The 23,361-nt window shown below is 42.3% G+C and overlaps 1 protein-coding gene across 4 annotated transcripts in view; it reads right to left on the reverse strand.

The window, feature by feature from the left end:
• Positions 1-2,076: 2,076 nt before the first annotated feature.
• The window catches only part of LOC111968790 (coiled-coil domain-containing protein 9B), a 57,391-nt gene continuing 36,106 nt past the window's right edge, over positions 2,077-23,361 (reverse strand). For 3 of the 4 annotated variants that reach the window (XM_023994655.2, XM_070445208.1, XM_023994656.2), the window contains 8 exons: positions 10,164-10,348; positions 7,988-8,037; positions 7,815-7,865; positions 7,591-7,687; positions 6,231-6,264; positions 5,405-6,113; positions 4,965-5,047; positions 2,077-4,238 (listed from right to left, as the gene is read on the reverse strand). In XM_023994655.2, coding sequence (XP_023850423.1) covers positions 4,179-4,238; positions 4,965-5,047; positions 5,405-6,113; positions 6,231-6,264; positions 7,591-7,687; positions 7,815-7,865; positions 7,988-8,037; positions 10,164-10,348 — 1,269 coding nt within the window. In that variant the 3' untranslated portion in view covers positions 2,077-4,178. Of the gene's footprint in view, positions 4,448-4,964; positions 5,048-5,404; positions 6,114-6,230; positions 6,265-7,590; positions 7,688-7,814; positions 7,866-7,987; positions 8,038-10,163; positions 10,349-23,361 lie in introns of all 4 variants that reach the window. The other variant, XM_070445209.1, reaches the window with a different exon arrangement.

Raw genomic sequence — 23,361 nt, forward strand, 5'->3', positions numbered from 1 at the left:
AAGGGGCTTGGTCCGGGAGGTGACCAAGAACCTGATGGTCACCCTGACAGAGCTCCAGAAAAAGGAACATGACAGCCCGCTTGGAGTTTGCCAAAAGATACCTAAATTACTCTTAGACTATGAGAAACAAGATACTCTGGTCTGATGAAACCAAGATTGAACTCTTTGGCCTGAATGCCAAGCGTCACGTCTGGAGGAAACCTGGCACCATCCCTACGATAAAACATGGTGGTGGCAGCATCATGCTGTGGGGATGTTTTTCACTGGGAGACTAGTCAGGATCATGAGAAAGATGAACATAGCAAAGTACAGAGAGATCATTGATGAAAACCTGCTCCAGAGCGCTCAGGACCTCAGAGTGGGGCGAAAGTTAATCTTCCAACAAGACAACGACCCTAAGAACACAGTCAAAACAACGCAGGAGTGGCTTTGGGACAAGTCTCTGAATTTCCTTGAGTGGCCCAGCCAGAGCCCGGACTTGAACCCGATCAAACATCTCTGGGGAGACCTGAAAATAGCTGTGCAGCGATGCTCCCCATCCAACCTGACAGAGCTTGTGAGGATCTGCAGAAAAGAATGGGAGAAACTCCCCAAATACTGGTGTGCCAAACTTGTAGCATCATACCCAAGAAGACTCAAGGCTGTAATAGCTGCCAAAGGTGCTTCAACAAAGTACTGAGTAAAGGGTCTGAATACTTATGTAAATGTGATATTTCAGTTTCTTATTTTTATACATTTGCAAAAATTTCTAAAACCTGTTTTTCCTTTGTCATCATAGTGTGTAGATTGATGAGGGGGAAACTATTAAATCCATTTTAGCATAAGGCTGTAAAGTAACAAAATGTGGAAAAAGTCAAGGGGTCTGAATACTTTCCGAATGCACTGTGTGTATATAACATAGGAAAAATAAATTTCACATTCACTCTGTTTTCATGCTGTTATAGGGAAGGGACAGGGGACAAGACATACTCTGTCTAAAGATAGGGTTGCAAAATTCCTGGAACTTTCAATAAATTCCCTGGTTTTCTCAGAATCAGGAGGGAATAAACAGGAAATCCAAAACCCTCCAACCAGGATTTCTGGAAAACCAGGGAATTTATTGAAAGTTCTCCGAATTTTGCAACCCTAGTAAAGCACGACAAAAAGAGCAAGACAGAATCTGTAGCAGCGGGTACTATATTTATGTGCTGTATGCTAACTTCCAAGTTAAACAAACAAGGAACTTGACAGTAAAAAAGCTGTGAATAAAGCTCTATGCCCACACACACACGTCCTGTGTGAGTCCATTGAGCACATGGTTGGGTGATGCACATTGACGTCGAAAGGAGCAGTAATGTCAGACAATCACTTCTCAATTTTCAAGAGGCCTTAGGCAAGGCTTGGTGATAACATAAATATCAAGCGAACCTTGAATAAATACATTTACCAAACAAACTGCAATCATTATGTATAAGCAAACAGTCACTGAACAGGGAAGTATGTTCTGCACTAGTCACATGGTTGAAGTAAATTCCACTACTTCTCATAAAAAATATCCCTATGTTCAACTCTTTCCCTTTCTCCCTCTCCCAGGATAAATTTGATCCGTTCAACTACAATACATTATGGAGGAAATTCTCTTTTCTCCCAACAAATAACTTCAGTTCTGTTAGCTCTCAATTCCAGCCATTCTTTTCTTTTTCACCTCCACAGCTCCAAAAGTCATTTCAATTACAAATGAAATGACCTCAACCTAATACCGTGACTTGTCACCTGTTTATGGCAATGCACTTTTAATGCCAGTGTTATAATGCTTAAGGAAAGCCAGTCCTACTGAAAGTAAAATTGCTTTGGCAGGTCAGAAGATAACTGAAGATGTTAACTGCCGCAGTTCCCTCTCCAACATGTGCTGTACACTGAATTGCCTAAATAAGTGCTCTAAAAAGAACAATGTAAGTGCTTCATTAACACACTATTTATTATATAATAAGGCTCTTTGTCAAATGATGTTGTCAGACTATTAAAGTATAATAAAACAACAAAGGGGTACAAATAAATTGCCTTTCCCTACTTAAAATAAAACAATCCAGCCGCTAATGCATGTCAACAAGGGTTTATTCTCCAGCAAATTATATTTGACAATCAGTAGTCCAAATGAGAGAATAAATAAATAAAATCAATAATGACAGTTAGTTAATACCACAACATTTCAAAATGAGAAGTCAAAGGGTTCCCCGAAAACATTTGAATAAATATGAAACAATTTTAACTATATTTTAACTTTTTTGCATTTGAAAACCATAACTATTTAACTTTATATTACAAAGTAATCATTCCCACACTAAAATAATGCACTTTAATTTACTTTTACTTCATGTAACTGGTTTCACCAAACCAAGCTGTAAACTACCATATGAATGAATGAGCTATCATATCTCAGTAGTTAAGTGCAATGGTCAGAGCTTTCTACTTAGAAAAGTTACATACAGTACTAGTCAAAAGTTTTGGCCTGGAGATGTGTTTTGGCCATTTTGCTGTTGAAAAACAATTGATCGTCCCACTAAGCGCAAACCAGATGGGATGGCATATTGCTGCAGAATGCTGTGGAAGCCATGCTGGTTGTGTGCCTTGAATTCTAAATAAAATCACAGACAGTGTCACCAGCAAAGTACACCCACACCATCACACCACCTCCTCCATGCTTCACAGTGGGAACCATACATGCAGAGATCATCCATTCACCTACTCTGTGTCTCAGAAAAACACACTGGTTGGAACACAAATCTCAAATTAGGACTCATCAGACCAAATTACAGATTTCCACCGGTCTAATGTCCATTGCTCAAGTTCTTGGCCCACGCGAGTCCCTTCTTCTTATTGGTGTCCTTTAGTAGTGGTTTCTTTGCAGCAATTCGACCATGAAGGCCTGATTCACGCAGTCTCCTCTGAACAGTTGATGTTGAGATGTGTCTGTTACATTTATTTGGGCTGCAATCTGAGGTGCAGTTAATAGCTGATTTCTGAGGATGGTAACTCTAATGAACTTATCCCCTGCAGCAGAGGTAACTCTGGGTCTTAATTTCCCGTGGCGGTCCTCATAAGGGCCAGTTTCATCAAACCGCTTGATGGTTTTCGCGACTGCACTTTAAGAAAATTTCAAAGTTCTTGAAATTTTTCAGATTGACTGACCTTCATGTCTTAAAGTAATGATGGACTGTTGTTTCTCTTTGCTTATTTGAGTTGTTCTTGACATAATATGCACTTGGTCTTTTACCAAATAGGCCTATCGTCTGTATACCACCCCTACCTTGTCACAACCTAACTGACTGGCTCAAACCCATTAAGAAGAAAAGAAACTCCACAAATTAACTTTTAGCAAGGCACACCTGTTAATTGAAATGCATTCCAGGTGACTACCTCATGAAGCTGGTTGAGAGAATGCCATGAGTGTGCAAAGCTGTCATCAAGGCAAAGTGTGGCTACTTTGAATAATCTCAAATATAAAATATATTTAGATGTATTTAACACTTTTTTGGTTACTACATGACTCCATATATGTTATTTCATAATTTTGATGTCTTCACTATTATTGTACAATGTAGAAAATAGTAAAAAAATAAAGAAAAACCCAGGAATGAGTAGGTGTGTCCGAACTTTTGACTAGTACTGTAAATAAAGTCAGTGTACAACTATTAGCATATAATGCTAATTATATTTTGTCATTCAACTGCTAAGGCTGGCAAAGGTTAATGGCAGGGCCTGTTCAGGTTATGTAGGTTAGTCATCCATAGGAACTGAACTAATACAAGCATTAGGACTGGTACCTTGAAATAATACTTAAAATGTAAACAAAAACAGCCATTCAAATAACACACTTAAAGATGGAATCCGCAGTAAGGGGAAACAGCACCACTGGCTGCCCCACCACCACCGTTGTTATTGTTGCTGAGCTGAGTGCAGCATGGTAAAAAAAATTGCAATACATATTGTGCTCTTCTATCACGCGTGTAATGATGTCAGAGGGGAAAAAACTGTGTTCGTTGTTTGCAGTAACTTCTTTGTTGTTGTAATATCGCAAACGGACGTAGCTGTTTCACCATTAAGGATTCCAACTTTAAGTAATGTATGACATGTCAATACTCATACCTCATAAAGAATAAAGTGCTTGTAAGCAAAGTATTTTCAAGCAGACAAAAGGCTCAAAATGACTTCACTTGAACATGTATCGTTTCCTTTTCCCACCTTGAGCAGCTAGCATCCTTTCAAAAGAAACAACATTGCGCATGTTAGTCTTAACCTGACCAACTAGACACAGGACATCTACAAAGAGCTATTGGAAGCAAGTGCGGTATTAAACTAAAAGGCTCATGGTAAACGCTTGAATTAATTAAGCATGTTGTTGTTCAGTTCTAGAAAATGTTATAGCAACGTCAAAAGTCCTTCAAACAATCTTCCCATTTTCTCTTGCCTATGAAACAAAACAATAAAAAGGGGTTAAACATAGGTGTAAAAGTACATTATTGTTTTTACTCAAAAGGAAGGCATATACAGTACTTATATTTATGGTTGGTAATGCATTATCACCCTGCTACAGTGGTTGGTAATGCATTATCACCCTGCCACGGTGGTTGGTAATGCATTATCACCCTGTCACAGTGGTTGATAATGCATTATCACCCTGCTACAGTGGTTGGTAATGCATTATCACTCTGCTACAGTAGTTCTGAACATGCATTGTCTCTCTTGTCTATTCCAAATCTACTTAAACACTACAGAAGACCATAGGGAATGCACTCATGCATCAATAAAAAATCCCAAATTTGCAGTGATGATGAATCATACACTCATCACCTTTTCAATCCATCCACAGTTTCTTTCTTTCATTCACTCCCTCTCGTAGTCCAGACTACAATGCAGATGAGTCATGCACTCATTTCTTTCCATCCATCCATCCAGTTGTTCATATTCTCTCAGTCCATACTGACCTTATCGGTACTGGTGGTGTGGGTTGGGTGAGTCTCTCCTGACTCCAGGCTGAGAACAGACAGACTGGAGTCAATCAGCTCCTCTGTGAAGGGAACCAAGCATTACTTACATTGCATCATAGTGATAACTATACACTGTACCTATTTCAAATCAAATCAAAATGTATTTGTCACGTGCGCCGAATACAACAGGTGTAGTAGACCTTACAGTGAAATGCTTACTTACAGGCTCTAACCAATAGTGCAAAAAAGGTGTTAGGTGAACAATAGGTAAGTAAAGAAATAAAACGACAGTAAAAAGACAGGCTATATACAGTAGCGAGGCTATAAGAATAGCGAGGCTACATACAGACACCGGTTAGTCAGGCTGATTGAGGTAGTATGTACATGTAGATATGGATATTTGACAGGGACTAACCACGAACAAAACCATTGCCTACCTGTATTGCTCTTGGCATGCTCTAAAGGCTGGACAGAATTATCCTGTGGAGGGGCAGGGTCTTTGACATCACTGTGTGAAATGGGAAGAACAGGGCTGAGCACACCGTCATGGCCGCTTTCAGCACATTCTGTTTTGGAGGCATCAAGAAACGGAGGGCCCTCCTGACCCTGTCTCTGCCCATCAGATGAGCTCTGTGCCTGGACAGCTGCAGCCTGCTGATCCCCCCAGTCCAGGGCATTACCAGCATCCTCCTGGTCGCCCTCGGGGGACTGCTTCTGCTCCTCCAACTTCTGTCCGTTTTTGATGGGGGAGGCAACTTTTAACGCGCTGGTGCCCTTGGTTTCTGAGCGGGCAGAGTTCTGGGCTCCAGTACTGGGCTTCTCGTAGGCCCCGGGCCCCTTGATGAGCTCCTCTGAGAAGCGGACCTTCTTCTCTGTAGCTTGAGGGGACGAGGCCTCAGCCTTCCCCTGTCTGGATGTCTCGTCCTCCAGGGGGTCGGCTGGGGCCTGAGCCGTCTCGGCCTTGTCTAGGCCAGGACTGATGCTTCCACTCACTTTCTCGGTCTTCACCACATCCAGGGTTAGCGAAGACTCCATTTTGAGGTCACCATCTTTGACCTCTGGAGTTTCTGCAGTGGAGTCATCTATGTCAGGGTCAGCCAAAGCATCAAGCTCTTCTAAGAATTCCTCCAAACTAGTCTTAGAGGCCTGAAGGAGCATAAAATTCCATTAGTAATATGATAAAGAAGACAAAGATGTTTTTGTTGAGCCCAAGCACAGACATTTTTTTCACCAAAGCACAGCTATATCATCAAAACCTCTCACCTGCAAATCCTCCCCATCCTCGCTGGCATCCCATCTGAAATATTAAAATAATTATTAGAAACATTCAGAATGAGTGGTCTATATTCTTCAAAGTATCCTGATAACAAAGTTAGTGCTTTTGCACTTAGAAAAAATACACAGAAAATACTCAGCATATTTTGTTATGATATCTGTTCTGTGTGGGGTCAAAGATAGAGAGAGATATGTAGAGAGTGTGAGTGAGACAAAATAGAGAAGGATGATTGTAGATACACTTACACACCTGTGTGTTTAATCATGGCTGCCCTCTGTACATCCTGAGAAATGCTCTACAGACTACACTTAGAAAAAGGGTTCCAAAGGGGTTTTTAGGCTAACCCCATTGGAGAACCCTTTTGTGGCTCCAGAGTGGCGCAGCAGTCTTAAGGTACTGCATCTCAGTGCTAGAGGCGGCACTACAGACCCTGGTTAGATTCCAGGCTGTATTACAACTGGACATGATTGGGAGTCTCATAGGGTGGCGCAGATTACCTTCTCTATTACTTCCTCTATTGAACAATGTATTACTGTCCGGCTGTATTACAACCGGACGTGATTGGGAGTCTCATAGGGTGGCGCACAATTGGCCCAGCGTCGTCCAGGTTAGAGTTTGGCCGGTGTAGGCCGTCATTGTCAATAAGAATTTGTTCTTAACTGACTTGCCTAGTTAAATAAAAAATGGTTCTAGGTAAAAACCCTTTTGATTCCAGGTATAGCCCTTTTTGGTTCCAGGTAAAACCATTTTGGTTTTCATGTAGAACCCTTTGTGGAAAGGGTTTTACATGGAACCCAAAACGGTTCTACATGGAACCAAAAGGGTTTTACCTGAAACCAACAAAGGTTCTTCAAAATGTTATCCTGTGGGGACAGCCGAAGAACCCTTTAAGGTTCTAGATATAACTTTTTTTTCTAAGAGGTAAGGCTGGTCTGAGCAGTTCTCTTCACGCTCTGCTCTTTTCCAATTAGCACCAGTAGCAAAACCTAATAACAGACAACTGAGGCAAGAGACCACTCTGCCTGGACATACCTGACTGCTCTTCCCCCTGGTCAGCTCAATCTCACAGAGGACTGCACAGCCACCAATACCTGCCTCTCAAGCACCGCTAACAGAACCTAAAAGTAGTCTAGCCTCACCAATAGCTTCAGAACAAAAAGCTGGAACAGTGAGCTTTTTGAAATTAAACGGAAGAATGCACAAGTGAATTAGCTGTTTTTGGTCATTTGACACGTTGTGCTCTTTAGAGTAAGTCCCAGTGTGTTTTGCATACAGCCAGGCTAGGTGTGTGGTTTCCTTACATCAACACAGGCTGTTATGATTAAATCTGCTGTTACTGCCACTCACCTTCTGGCCCTCCCAGTCAGCCGGTCCTTGCCCTTGGCTTTACTGCTGACCACTGGAACATTTTTACCCCGCTTGTCTTTGCCCCACAGCTGCTGACCTGGAGATAAAAACAAGCAAAGCCAAGAGAAACAGCAGAATAGTTCTCCATAATTGGCTGATTGGTAGCTTGTACTGAGCTTAAATGATTCAGCTGCTGGTACACAGTATAAAGCATTCAAACTTACCCCGTGAATCAGCATTTGATTTGGGGTGACCTCTCTTTGCATTTCTTCCTCCTGGAAATCAAACAAGTTCAACAATTATTGGGTATCATTTGAAATAAGACATACTTGATTATGGTCTGACTATTCCTCAGTGTTTGAGTTGAAGATAATTTACTACAGAGTAAATTTCTCACCTCTGGCTGTAGGCCCCCTTTCTCTCTCCCTAGGAGATTTATCTGAAAACCTAAAGAGAAACATTTAGTTGACAGTGAAATAATTCAAACCTAATACACAGCTGGGATGTTCCATTAACAGATGAACTACCAGATAACGAGGCCATGGTTTTGGTGTTAAAGTAAACAGACAAAATCTTACCTACCAGGGTTAATGAAGGGTCCAATGCATTTGGTTGGACATTTCTCATATATCTGTGTTGTTCCACTAACCTAACAATTTACATTCCATTACTTTCATTCAACAGCCATTTTCATTTCCAAGTAATCATTACACGCTGAGCTCAGAGCTAGAATGAGACATTGTACAGAGATGACTGTGGTATCTTGAGGTCATGTAGCTACAGATTTTTAACGCTCTCAATCAATGAGAGAAGATTTGGAATGGACAAGATGGCTGCTTACACATTGTTGGATTACTTATTAATGGAGCAAAAAATATATTTATTTTAATAACGGTGCATTTTTTAAATTCAAACAAACCACCTGCAACTGGACACAAACATTTTAGAAGATTCATGTTTGGCCGAGTCGAGAATGAAGATAGTATCGCCACGTTAAGGTTGGTCGAAAATTCTCTGCTCTACGCCAAACAGTACCTTTCCTGTAACGGCTAATGGAGAATCACGTTACAAATCTGTAGCTAGAGATCATGATCCTATACTCCTCATTCATTGATAACATCTAAACTGCTGAATCCAAAATATTTTTCCTACTCTAGTTAGTCTGAGGCCTTTTTGAAACCATGCCACAAAAGGAAAGGCATCCCAGCACCAGCTAAAAAGTCTCCTATTATCTTGTCTCTTTAAAGTTTGATTCTTCTTTCTTCTAAACAGAACATGTATTTATCCAGCCACTGTGCTGCTCACAGCACATCTGTTGTGTTTGAATTCCAACAAGGAACAGAAAGAGGGGTGTTCATATATTTTGCTCCTAAGCAGTAAGGACACCACTGTGTGAAAGGGCAGCGGCTCCATACATAGTAAAATACTGGGTTCCAAATTCAAATCATGTAAGCTATATATAAGCAGATGTTTTCATTCCGTGGCGCTCAAGGCCTAAAACTGGCTTTTTATCCTTTCTCCATGGTTCCAAAACATTGCATGTCAGCTTGTTACAAACTTCTTCTAGTGAAAGTGCCCAATGTCTAGCATAGCAATCAAAGGGAGAGGGTGGTAAGAGTACTAGGGAGAGGGTAGTTAGATTATAGGATAAATACCCTTTCAAGATTTATCAAAGCCATTTTCTAAGAACGGCTCATAAACAGAGGTGATCCAATAAAGACGATACCTCAGAAGAGAACAAACACATTTTTGCCAGGTCATTCCTTCTCCTCCCTCTAATAGCGTTATTTGTCAGTCTCCATCCAACATCATTACATTTGCTGTGACTTGTTATTTATGTCTTGTGACTTGATTGGATTAAGTCTTGTGACAGTGTGAAATCAGTATCATGGGATAGGGCATGGTCCAAAATGTGGATGGCGTGAATACCTCCAACAATGGAAATCTTCCACCAGAGTAAATTAACATTCTGTAAGTACCTTAGAGCAGGGTTTACCAAACTCGGTCCCCAAGTGCACGTTTTGGTTTTTGCCATAGCACTAGAGAGCTGATTCAAATAATCAAAGCTTGATAATGAGTTGGTTATTTGAATCAGCTCTGTACTGCTAGGGCAAAAATCTAAAAAAAAGTTTGTACCACTATCTTCTCTCCACAGACACCATTCTGTGCTTCTTTAGAAAATTCAATGCAACCATTTCTACGTTTAGAAGTACAGAAGATAGAAAGACTGAGATACATCATTGTTCAATAGAGGAAGTAATAGAGAAGGTAATCTGCTTGATGAGTGAATGAGTTAACGTTTTAGTTTAGTTACAATGACAAGAGAATGGCCTATTTTGCATGGTAACAGATGAGATGTGTGGTAGTTAGCTGTAGTTGTTGTGAGAACAAGACTAGAAGACGAGCACATACAGAAGAGTACTCATTTTTTAATTGTAACATTAATTTATAATCAAAATGGAAAATAAGCACTCAGACATGCATCAAGCAAACAGAACAGCCAAACTGAAATGATTGACAGAGGAAACTAAAGTGAAGAAGTGCAAAGCAGCCAGGGATGGAAGTGGGCTTACATATTCTCTGTTTTGTCCATGTCCCATGCCCGCCTCCACTGGCCCTTGGCATTTTTGTGGCGCGCCAAGCGTTCACGGTCGATCTGCTCACGCTCCTTCTTCCAGCACAAGTACTCCTGCTGCTCCTCTTTAGACGTGGGGATGGTGAGGTCTGTGTCGCCTGCTGGGTCTAGCCTCTCAGACTCCTGCAAGGAGAACACAAGTACCAGTCATAGCTTAGTGCCAGTGGTGAAAACTGCAAAAGGCCTATCAGGGTCAGATATCCAATCTGTACTTCGGCTGTGAGAGGAAGCTTTCTTCAAACACTTTGTGTGAGACAGTGGCAATACAGGTCAAAATAACAGCCTTATATAATAATTGGCCTTGGGTTGGTGAAGCCTCTGGGCAGTCCAGAAGATCAGAGGAACAGCAGGGGTCTGAGGGAGAACTGAACAAGTGCTCTTGGTTCATACATAAAAGAGGTCATATCTGTAGATTGGATGGGCTTTCATCACATCATTGTGACTAGTCACCCGGGGTCCTAGAGTGCTACAATGTCTGAAGGAGCTGTACTGTGAGCAAGTGACACAGAGAGGTAGAGACGAGAGACAGAAAGCAACCAAGCCGACTCGCGTTATAGTTGACTAACAGCTGCCATAGCGAGGCTATTATCAAATATGATTACACAGTACCTGTCTTGACTGCATCAAACCAAGAGAAGCTTGTTATACTAGCTAATGTCAGCTAGCTAGGTTAATTGAGGCTGCAGTGCATGCGCTTTCTCATCCTAAAGTTACAAATAACAACAACTCCGTTCAGAATATTAAGTAGCAGCCTGCCTACCTGTTGGCTCTCAGCTTTGAATTCCAACATTTTAATTCCATTTCCATTGATTAGATATCTCCTAACTTTTGCCACCACGGAGGCTCTATGACTTTAGCCTATTGTCGCATTCGGATCTGTACAGGCCCTTCCAGACAAGTCAGTTAAAATTACACATACCCAAGACCACTGACAATCATATCAGATCTGACCCAGACTCATGAAATTATTTAGAATTCTGGATCTGGACCCGTTCTGGTCTCGGATCGGGTCTTGGGTATTCTGGTACAGGTGGATCCGTGAAGACTTCTAGTGTGATGATACTAGTGGTAACGTAGCGTGATGATACTGGTGGTAACGTAGCATGATGATACTAGTGGTAACGTAGCGTGATGATACTAGTGGTAACGTAGCGTGATGATACTAGTGGTAACGTAGCGTGATGATACTAGTGGTAACGTAGCGTGAGATACTATGTACGTAGCGTGATGATACTAGTGGTAACGTAAGCGTGATGATACTAGTGGTAACGTAGCGTGATGATACTAGTGGTAACGTAGCGTGATGATACTAGTGGTAACTAGCATGATGATACTAGTGGTATCGTAGCGTGATGATACTAGTGGTAATGTAGCGTGATGATACTAGTGGTAAGGCTTCCATGGTTGGCCAAACTAAACTGCTACTAATATGAGCTCTAAGAAATGCCCTTCACAACATTCTCAGGGACACAGGGATGTTGACGGATGTGCTTGTCACATGGCCCCAAGATGCATCTCAAATATCAATAAACTCCTGTCTTTAGGGAGACTAGATGCTTGGCAACAGCAGGGAGAGGAAAAAGGCTGGAGCTTGTCATTGCTGAGAGTGTGTGCACTGTGCAGGGTGTGTCTCCTGAGAGTGTGTTGCTACAGACAAAATAACTTACACACTGCTCCAGAATCCAATGGCGGATAGCTTTACACCACTCCAGCCGACGCTTGGCATTGCGCATGGTGATCTTAGGCTTGTGTGTGGCTGCTCGACCATGGAAACCCATTTCATGAGGCACCTGATGAACAGTTATTGTGCTGACGTTGCTTCCAGGGGTAGTTTGGAACAAGATAATCAGTGTTGCAACCGAGGTCAGACGATTTTTACCCGCTGTGTGCTTCAGCACTCGGTGGTCCAGATCTGTGAGCTTGTGTGGCCTACCACTTAGCGGCTGTTGCTCCTAGACGTTTCCACTTCAAGATAACAGCACTTACAGTTGACCARGCCAGCTCTAGCAGGGCAGAAATTTGACTACTGACTTGTTGGAAAGGTGGCAACCTATGACGGTGTAACGTTGAAAGTCACTGAGCTCTTCAGTACGGGCCATTCTACTGCCAATGTTTGTTTGTAGAGATTGCATGGCTGTGTGCTCATTTTATACACCTGTCAGCATCAGGTGTGGCTGAAATATCCAAATCCACTCATTTGAAGGGGTGTCCTCATACGTTTGGCCATGTAGTGTAGATACTACTCTACAAACCAGGAGAATCGATGTGTGGATCCATTCATGCTCTTTCTGTGAAGGGTTTTTACGACCGGACAGGAGCAGTCAGGAGACAAGAATAATGGATACCGACAGACTGACGAAAGCCACTGATTGGGCACAGAGGGATAAACTAGGGACAGGCAGAAAGATGTTTTCCTCCACGGTGTGGACCAATCAGAGACAGGTAAACATGTGGCTCTCCTGCAGGCAGAATCGTGAACGTGGCATCCGTGATCATCTCTCGGTTTGCTTCTCCTTGCTCTTCTTTGTCTATTCTTCCCCAGTCCTGGAGGATGCAGGGGCCACAGGGGACGGCACGTCTCACATGTTCTAACAGGCCTGCCCCCGCTGGCTCCGCCAAGCACACCACTAGTTAGTACTTTCAATTTCCTGCCTCTGCTGGGGCTCCCTCCCAGGGTTACAGGGGTTCAGGGAGGAGCAGCACACTGGCCAACAGAAAAAACCTGGGTCATATTCATTAGGGCATTGTAGCAAAAACAAATTCAACAGAAAATGAAAACAAGACTGATTGGACTTAAGTTCAATAGGTTTTATATTTATTATTCTATTTGGTGTCCATTGAATACCCTGGGCTCTGTCTTGTCTTGAACTCTATGACCATACTTATTCCGAAGCGGTGTTGGATACCTCCCAAATCAGAACAACTTCATATCTAGGCTATATCAGATCATAGCTGCTAACATAGCTCTGATCATGTTCTTCTTATGCAACGCTGGCATCCAAAAACCAGCCACGATGGAAGAGGTTGCGTAACTCATAGCATTCTCCACAGCCGGGCTGAGAACACACCAACGTAGTATAGCAGTGGGACATGAACAGCATCACTTGTCATGTGGCTCCTTCCTTGCGGGTAGGAGCGTTGGGACAGTAACTGAAAGGTTGCTGGGTCGAATCCCCCTGAGCCGACAAGGTAAATATTTGTCATTCTGCCCCTGAGCAAGGCAGTTAACCCCCAAGAACAATTGCTCCCCGGGCACCATTGATGTTGATTAAGGCAGCCCCCCGCACCTCTCGGATTCAGAGGGGTTGGGTTAAATGCAGAAGACACATTTCAGCTGAATGCATTCAGTTGTACAACTGACTACATATCTCCCTTTCCTCTGAAGGCTCTGTTCCCTCCCTCCCTCCCTGCCTGCCTCCTGCTTCTGGGTGTTTATCACACTCCTGATCTGTTACCCTACCTGCCCTGCTCCTACCCTATATTTGACTGGCAACACTAACAGACCAAGAGCACAGGTGGCACATGGGGACAACTTACCAGAGGGAGTGGGGGGTGTAAGGGAGGGGGCGGTACTTTTGTTTTGGGAAAGATGCAGTCTTCTTCAACTCCGAAGACCGGGAGTGTTGGAGTCTGTTTCTATATTTCCTTGGTTATGCAAATATGTGTTTATTAGATGATATTGCTCAGTAGGGAATATAATATTGAATTTCTATATACATTTATGGTGTTTGCATTTATTTGGTTATGTGGCCTCTTATTATGGTCCTATAATTTGAATTAAAATATGGCAATTACGCCCTCTAGGCTCAATCAGTTGGAAGTACGGGGCTCAATCAGTTGGAAGTACGGGTGGGTTTGCCCAGATAGGTGCATATTGGGTATGTAAGTGCCTACTAGTTATGGAAAATGTTTGTGATACTGGGATGGCATACATTTTTTGAACCATATACGTTTTTACCCTGATCTTTCTTGTTTACCTGGAATATTGAAACCTTTGCCTTGCATTTATCATTTTGGATTCTACAAATAAAACGTGAAGTTTAATTCATCATGCCATCGATTTCATTTGGATTCTTGGGTTTTCTAAAATGAATTTTGGATGTGCGTCTCAAACGTGCAACTAGTTTTCCCACGGCTATTCGAAAGCCACCACATTTAAGTTAAAATGTCATGGATTTAGTGGAGTTCCACACTTTATAGATTTATCAAGTCACCTGGAGCAAATCAGCGCTGCCAACCAAAGAGACCGTGAGTACAGTACGGGTATAATTTTCAAGTTAAGCCACTTCTTTGTGATTGTTGGTTTGGAAATGTTTGACGCGTCTATTTTGGAAACATTGTCACAAGCTATTCAACTGTGAATGAGCCATCGGTGCGATGGGAAGCTGTTAAGCGCTATTGGAAATGCACTGTTGATATTGAAGTGTGGAACTGAAAATTGTGAATGAAAATGGCAGGCACCCATTCTGAAGCTCTGGTGGAAAAAAAAGTTGTAAAGGTGGATGGAAAGAAACAAAGAAAAATAATATAATTCCAGCATTGATGGATGGTGGCGAAAATGATGACGTCGTCAGTAGTAACGTTAATGTGTTCAATGGTTAATTGGCTGAGTTTATGGAACTGTATGTCTGATCATGCTGATTGGAATGAACAAAAATTATTGCTTTTCAAAAGAGTTTCTTGATCAAGTGGTGTTTTGGTTGCATGGTAAAGTGAAAAAGGATTCACACCTGCAAAGTGTCATTAGTTCAGATGAAAGTGTCTCTGTTGTATCAGAAAGTGCAACCAAGTCGGGAAAAAAATCTGAATTGCAAAGTGCCATTGTTCCACATGACAGTGCATCTGCTGTATCAAAAAAGTTGCATGCATCCAGCACAAGGTCAAGTGATCCGGTGCTAGAATTAAAGCACAGTCTGAGAATGCTGCTTTGAAAGCTAAATATGCAGTTTTGGAAAATAATGTCCTTGATATGGAAGAAACACAAATAAAGGCAAATAGTTAATTTGTGGAAATCGAAGTTGAGCTGGCTGCATCAGCTGCCAAAATGCAAGTCTAAGAGGAATGTGAAAAATCCTCTTGCACAGGCAAGGAAAAGTTCAATTGATGACAAAAGAAACTGGGCCGATGCTGAACACAAAGCCTGATGCATCCCTTCAACATCACAAGCAATGGGTGACAAAAGAAACTGGAATAAACTTGACCACCGCATCTGAGGCATTAATGCAAATTATGGCACAAAACCCTGCACCAACACCTACTGAGGAGGGTCATGAATCGGAAGCTACACACTTACAGCTTAGTCTCCCAGATCTGGAATAGTAGATTCGCTACTTTGTTCCACGCACAGCGGGCTTACCTGTTCCCCCTGGCCGAGATGAGCGAGGCTGAAAAGACGGGCTACATGGCCTACTCTTCCTAGTATCCTGATGGCTAATGTCYAATCGCTGGACATTTTTTACTTTGAACTTAGCAAGGCTTCAATCACAGCAGGATACCAGGGAATGCTGTGTCTTTGTTTTTACTGAGACGTGGCTTACACTCGTCTGCCAGACAGCTTCTCCATATTCCGAATAGATCGAACAGTGGCTTCTGGTAAGAGTCGGGCGGTTGGGGGATGTTTCCTCAAACAATTCCTGGTGTACCAAAGTTGAAAACATTGCAAGCTCCTGTTCACCTGACCTGGAGTTTCTGACGATAAAATGCCGACCCCACTATATGCAGAGAGAATTCACATGTGTTATTATCACAGCTGTGTACATACCGCCACAAGCAAACACCAAGGGTGGCACTCAGTGAATTGTACAAGAATATTAGAAGAATCGTCTCAACCAGAAGCAGTCTTTATTGTCGAGGGTGACTTTAACCAAGCCCATCTAAAACATGTATCCTGCCCCACAAGAGGATCCGGCGTGCTTGACCATGTATACACAAACATCTGTGACACGTACAAATCCATCCTCCGGCCCCACTTCAGACAATCAGATCACGGTCCTATTTAGCAACATTTTAAATTGTGTTTTGTATAGTATAAAAAGTAGAGACTCAGGGCTAGAAAATGTTATATTATACACTACAGTTGAGGAACAATGGGAAAGTAATTCTGCTTTTAAAGTTGATAAACTTGTAACCCCACGTTTGAGAAAATGGCCTGTGAATATTTTGGTACACCTACTGGTGAGCTCTTCTTTGTCTACAGCCATTCAGCATCGTTGACACCCTCTTAAGCCTTAGCCCCATCCATCTCTTTAAGGATTAACAGTGTAGTAAACAACCAAAGATTTCAAGACTAAAAGTGATGAAAGTAGTAGTAAAAATGCACTTTATCTAGTCCTTGGCCTATATCCACTGCTTAATTTGTAAATCGGTAGGTGCCGGAACAAAAAAAGTGAGCGTGAGAGGAAGGTGACCTGGAGAGCTCTGAGGTACCAGAACATCACCTTTATAGTAAAGCATTGTATGCATATCATCGCATTTGTATAGTGGTCTAGACTATAGCAGTAGAGCAGAGGGGCTTGCAGAATTTCTTTTGTAGCCTAGGGTGCAGGACAAATTGGGCCTTTTTATAAACGCATTTCATGCAATTCTATGTAATTTTACATGACTGGAGACTTTAGTAGAATCTCTTTTAATACCGCACAAATGATTGAAATGTCAGGCTACTTTGACACTGACAAACTGAGAATAAAAAAAATAAAAACTTGTCTTTAATCTATCAATAGCCTAGGTGTGTGTGTGTGGAGGAGACACCAATTTTATACAATATGAGGAGGAAATTGTAGTCTTAAGCTTAGTCCTAAACTTTCCAGTTTCAATGACTCACYCAATGATGCGCAGCTCACTCACCTGCGATGGCCGATGCGCTCGTGGCAAAAGCCTCTCGCTCTCATTTCAGTTTGTAAAAACAATGCTGTTCGCTCAATAGGCCTATTTGTAAGTTGATAAAATAGTTGCATAGCCTACAGACAGATATGTATTTTTGTTTCAGCAGGGGCCATTTGCTTTCCAACCTGTACTATCCCACGATTGTATTTGAAATATTGCGAAAGRCCTGTTTTGGCTGCATGCTGTTCACTGACATTTACCACTCGTTCCCAAATGTAGGCTCTGGAGAGATGGTAGTTGCAGGCTCAAGTCTATCAGAGCTGAGCGAGGGAAAGAGCTCATAGAAAGTGAATCTAATTCTGGTTCTGAGACATACAGGCATGCTTTTCTCTCACACCACAGTAACTGCTATGAGTTGGTCTCCAGGCTACAATGTTGCTCAAATCATATACCCGGACTTACCCAACCCGAATCAATTCTTAGAATATCAGGCGCGGGCTGAACATCTACGTTTCACAATTACGTTTTTTTTAGGGGGCAGGATAATTACAGAGGTGGAAACTCAAATTAACACTAGTTGCTTTTATTTGAATATTTACATTGCAAACAGTGAACATTTATGTTTCATACCACGTGAGGTACCGGATTCTCGCAAATAGGTTCCGGAACGAAACAGTCCAAAACTGAGAACTGCCTATATCCTAAAAAAACAAGCTCCGACTGGGGAAAAATAGATTTGAACGGTCATCCAACTCAGAATTCCAACTCGAGAAATCAGGCTTCTTTCTAGAGCTCCGACTTTTCCGACCTGAAGATCACTGACGTCATGCTTTGAGCTCGTATTTTTTCAGAGTTCCCAGTTGTTTTCAACGCAGCAATACTACCATGGAGGAAGCTAAAGCTAACAACTAGGTTCAATGTTAGCTAGCTAGCTAACATTAGGCTATATCTAGCAATACAAATGGGTTTCTGAGATACTAATAGTATTACTACACAGATCAAACAAGTAATGTTAGCTAGCGAGCCAGCCAGCTAATGTTAGCGAGCTAGCTAACAGTATCCTTTAACTTGCAATGAAAACAACTTTCTTACAAATTAGAAACGTATAATATCTGAAAATGTAGTGAGACTCTTACCCGTATGCATGGATGAACGCTTCTCTCCCTCTGTCATGGATGCCATGGTTGCCCTTAGTTTGAAGATGTAATCCGGAGTGAGGTATTTTACACAACAGCCTTCGTTGTGTTCTCTTTTTGGACTCTCTCCGCATTTTGGCAATCTCGCTGCTTCCACCGGGCATTCCACTGATTTCAAAACGGTCAACTTCTTCCGTGACAACGACACCGTTTCTTCGCCACCATTGTCATCAAAAGACTCTACAATGTCTGGTTCAATGACATTTTTTTAATCTAAATCAGGGATTTCCTTATTCCTCTAATTCATTTTCAGAGTCAGTGTCAGCATGGCACGATCATCATCCAACTTTTTCCCACTGATCTTTGTTGATAGCGCTACTAACTTCAGGGCAGCAATGTTGAGAGAAGTAGCAAAACTTTCAGTTATTCATGGCATCTTAAAAAAAAAAAAATTAAAAGCTGCAGTAGAAAGGATTATCCACACAAACTGAGCATCTCATGTTATAGACAGAGGCACGCTAAATGGCAGACCAATCCGAATTCATCTCTCGGCATGTCCAGCTCACCCATTATCTCAGCCAATCATGGCTAGTGGCTAAACCAACTAGGCAAAAAATTTAACAATTGTATTCGTATTTACAGATGGCATACAAGTTTGTTATTAAGGCACATGAAAGTTCACATGTTCCAGAAGGCATTACTGAAGAAAAAAAAACATTTTGAAAGGGGAAAAAAGTTCAAATGCTACTCCTGTGAAATAGTGAGGTGCGACATACGCCGAGGTTATTGAAACGGGTCAAATACAGTGCATTCAGAATGTAGTCAGACCCTTTCCCCTTTTCCATTTTTTTTTTACATTACAGCCTAATTCTAAAAATGCATTAATTGAATTGTTTTCCTCATCAATCTACACACAATACCCCATAATGATAAAGTGAAAACCAAACTTGTTTTTGCGTGGATTCCTCATCTCGGTTAACTTTTAACAGCTAGGACCGCTATTTCTTGACCCGGAATCCCGTTTAACAGACAGGTTGAAGCCTGCTTGACAGAGATGCTAAGCTGTTAGCCATCAAGCTAATTAATTTGGTACCAGATGAGTTTTGCAATGGAGCCCTCTTTGTCTGGAGAAATAAATGAACAGTTCCAGTGCTGTAGGAGCTGTATCTACTACGCTTTGTTTCGGGACAAACCGGATCACTCAGAGTTCCAATGCAATTGTTTACTTGCCAGGGATTATAGGCTTGAGGTGGCTTTCTTGATCACGCAGGTCGCCAGCCTACGTAAGAAACTGGGGAAAACACAGAGTGGAATGTTTACATTTTATACGCCGGTGGCTGGACGGCGTTCACGCTTGTTGGATGCATCTCCTCCTTGTTATCCGACTGGCCGGTGTTGCCCGGAGCTCCCCCATCTGATAGCGGAGTCGAAGGAGCACAGCAAGAGGAGCAAGGCAATCAATGATGGTCGCGTGTCACGAGCCGTGGAAGCCAAAGACAGCGGCCTCCCACAAAGCAGTCTACACTCCCAACGAGAGGCCCGGGGCGGATACAAACAACGAATAGTTTAGACGTCCTGGAGCCTGATCTTCCTGCACCTTCGTCGCTGGGGGTGCCGGTGTCTGCGGCCGCAGTGCCTACTACTACGATTTCGAAGTTSACGTCGGCAACCTTCCATCCCTACTCTGGATCAAGCAGGGCTTCTCCATCTGTTGGAGGCCTGCACCAGGCGCCGGGAGCAACGGGCTCAAGTTATCCTGCTTCTTGCCTATCCATAAAGGGTTCTCCAAATCCTGTGAAGCGTGGGAGTGGGTGGATTTCCTCGTCATTCTCGCCAGATATGATTTTGGGTAGTTCCCTGATAAGAAATGTGACCATTCCTGGTGCAAAAACAACGTCCTACCCCGGAGCTCGAGTAAAATACATTACTAAGCTGCTCCCAAATGCACTACGTCAGGACATTGAAATCGATTCTATCGTAGTCCATGTGGGTTTAAATTACATTATGAAGGGCAGCTCTGAACAGTTGAAACTGGATTTTAAAGAGTCTGCTAGACACTAACAAAATAACCCTCATATCTGGCCCTGTGCCCCCTCTGAATCGTGGCATTGAACGCTTTAGCAGGATTCTCTCTCTTCACAAATGGCTACGTGATTATTGCAGCTCAATGGGTGTAACCTTTGTTGACAATTTTGATAACTTTCGGAAACAAAATTTTTTATAAGGAGGATGGGATCCATCTAAATAATTTGGGTTCCTGGACCCTTTCACAGCATCATAAGGCTGTGTTGAGACAATGACTTATCAATGACCCAAGCCCAGCTCAGCTAATCCCTACCATTGTGACGCAGAGTTGTCATAATGCTTCAGCAAATGTACATTACCAGGGGCGTTGGTAGACACAATGTAAGTGACCTAATTAATGTCTCTCTTAACTGTCCTGAATGCCTCTGCTGATCCTACAGCTATTGTATGCAGTAATCATGTGCCTATGATTTATACTGCTGGCACTGAGCCGGTGTGCCCTAGGAGGAAGTTCACTGTTTGCAGTTCACCCTGCACTAACATAAATAACAGGAGCTTATCTACTTCTGCTGAGCTTCCCAGTAAAGCAATAAAAATAAGTAAGCATCCCAGAAGAAAAGTGATCAAAATAGCCCAAGTTAACATGTGTAGCTTAAGAAACAAGGTTCATGAAATCAATAATTTGCTAGTAAAAGATGACATTCTGAAACACACTTAGATAATACCTTTGATGATACAGTGGTAGCAATACAAGGTTATAACCTTTACAAAAAATATATAAATGCCAATGGTGGAGGTGTTGCTGTTTATATTCAGAACCAAATTCCTGTAAAGATTAGAGAGGATCTCATGTTAAATACTGCCTCTCCTAAAGCCCATTCTGGTGGGAAGCTGCTATAGACCACCAAGTGTTAACACTCAGTATCTGGATAACATGTGTGAAATGCTTGATAATGTATGTGAAATCAACAGAGGTATATTTTCTGGATGATTTTAAATATTGACTGGCTTTTATCAAGCTGCCCACTCAAGAAAAAGATTCAAACTGTAACCAGTGCCTGCAACCTGGTTCAGGATATCAGTCAACCTACCAGGGAAGTTACAAACAGCACAGGGATGAAATCATCAACATGTATTGATCACATCTTTACTAAGGCTGCAGAAATTTGCTTGAAAGCAGAATCCAGATCCATCGGATGTAGTGAGCACAATATAGTAGCCATATCTAGGAAAACCAGATTTCCAAATGCTGGGCCTAATATAGTGTATATGAGGTAATACAATAACTTTTATAGTGATTCCTATGTTATTGATGTAAAGAATATTTGCCTGCAACAAAAGCTGACACTACACAGCCAAGTATATATTGCAATTTTGAATTCCTTAAAGTGAGTGTGGAAGAGGTGAAAAAATGAATGTCTACTGTTGTGATGTTAGTACCATTAATGCAATGACGATTATTTTATCAAATAAACCACGTTACATACCACGTTCAATTATTACGCGATTAAATAGAGGTCTACCAATGGTCGTTTGATAGGGARATGTTCTTCTTTTCTCATCTTCGGTCGAGTTTACTAGACTATTTTACATATACAGCTGCAGACTGTGAATGTGTAGTCTTTATCTTCTTCACTCATCGAGAGTTCCTAACCATTTGTAACGTATTCAGCTCGTGCTGCACGTAACTGGTCTGGTAGAGTCTAACCATTTGCAACATCCGGCTTACACCGTATTCTGCTTGGTCTAATGTGAAAGGGGTTTTATGCACTCTGGCAAAAGGGGGCGTTCCATGACGCCGACATAATGTCTGTGCTCACGTGGGTGTGGTCACTGACTGGGTAAAACATTTATATGAAAAACAATTCTCATTTAGAAGGCTAACATCACATTTCATCTTATCACAAATAGTTTCATATTTAATCATATAAGTTAAACAACATAGATGTAAACCTGACAACTTGGAAATGTACACTTTCAGAGATAGTTATGTTGTTCTACCGTCTTTAATGACATCACAAAATCGAAATGAATTCGACAGAGTTGTTATTTAAATACCCACGGACCATTCCAAATGTTTGGATTTGTCATGTTTTGTCATTGATTATCATGTCTTGTCCCTGTGCTTCCCTCTGCTGGTCTTATTAGGTTCTTTCTCTTTCTCTCTCTCTCTCCTCCTCCCTCTCTCCCTCTCCCGCTCTCTCTCTCTCTATCGTTCCGTTCCTGCTCCCAGCTGTTTCTCATTCTCCTAACGACCTCGTTTACTCTTTCACACCTGTCCCCTATTTTGCCCTCTGATTAGAGTCCCTATTTCTCCCTCTGTTTTCCGCTTCTGCCAACTACATGACCCTTAAGCACGCTGTAATCCTAAACCCTAGCCTAAAGGGCGCACCTATTTTCAAGGTACGGAAGATCTTGGACATGCGTTCTCGGGGACGTGGCCACCAGTACTTAGTGGATTTGGAGGGTTACGGTCCTGAGGAGAGGAGTTAGGGTTCCATCCGGGACGTTCTGGACGCTGCGTTGATTGATGAATTCCTTCGTTGCCGCCAGGGTTTCCTCCTCGAGTGCGCCAGGAGGCGCTCGGTGAGTGGGGGGTACTGTCATGTTTTTCATTGATTATCATGTCTTGTCCCTGTGCTTCCCTCTGCTGGTCTTATTAGGTTCTTTCTCTTTCTCTCTCTCTCTCCTCCCCCTCTCTCCCTCTCCCGCTCTCTCTCTCTCTATCGTCCGTTCCTGCTCCCAGCTGTTTCTCATTCTCCTAACGACCTCGTTTACTCTTTCACACTGTCCCCTATTTTGCCCTCTGATTAGAGTCCCTATTTCTCCCTCTGTTTTCCGCTTCTGTCCTTGTCGGATTCTTGTTTGATGTTTGCTGTTCCTGTGTCCTTGTCCGCCCTGTCGTGTTCTTTGCCTTCTTCAGATGCTGCGTGTGAGCAGGTGTCTATGTCAGCTACGGCCAGTGCCTTCCTGAAGCGACCTGCAGTCAGTGGTCGCGTCTCCAGTCGTTCCTCTCTATTGACGAGAGGATTTCAGTTTCCTGTTTTATGGTACCATTGAGAATATCCAGGAGAATCATTATTTGTTTAATACTGGAATAAAGACTCTGTTACTATTACGGCGCTTTTGGGTCCTCATTCACCAGCATAAACA

Source organism: Salvelinus sp. IW2-2015, linkage group LG9 (genome assembly GCF_002910315.2).
Source record: "Salvelinus sp. IW2-2015 linkage group LG9, ASM291031v2, whole genome shotgun sequence".
Taxonomy (NCBI): Eukaryota; Metazoa; Chordata; class Actinopteri; order Salmoniformes; family Salmonidae; genus Salvelinus; species Salvelinus sp. IW2-2015.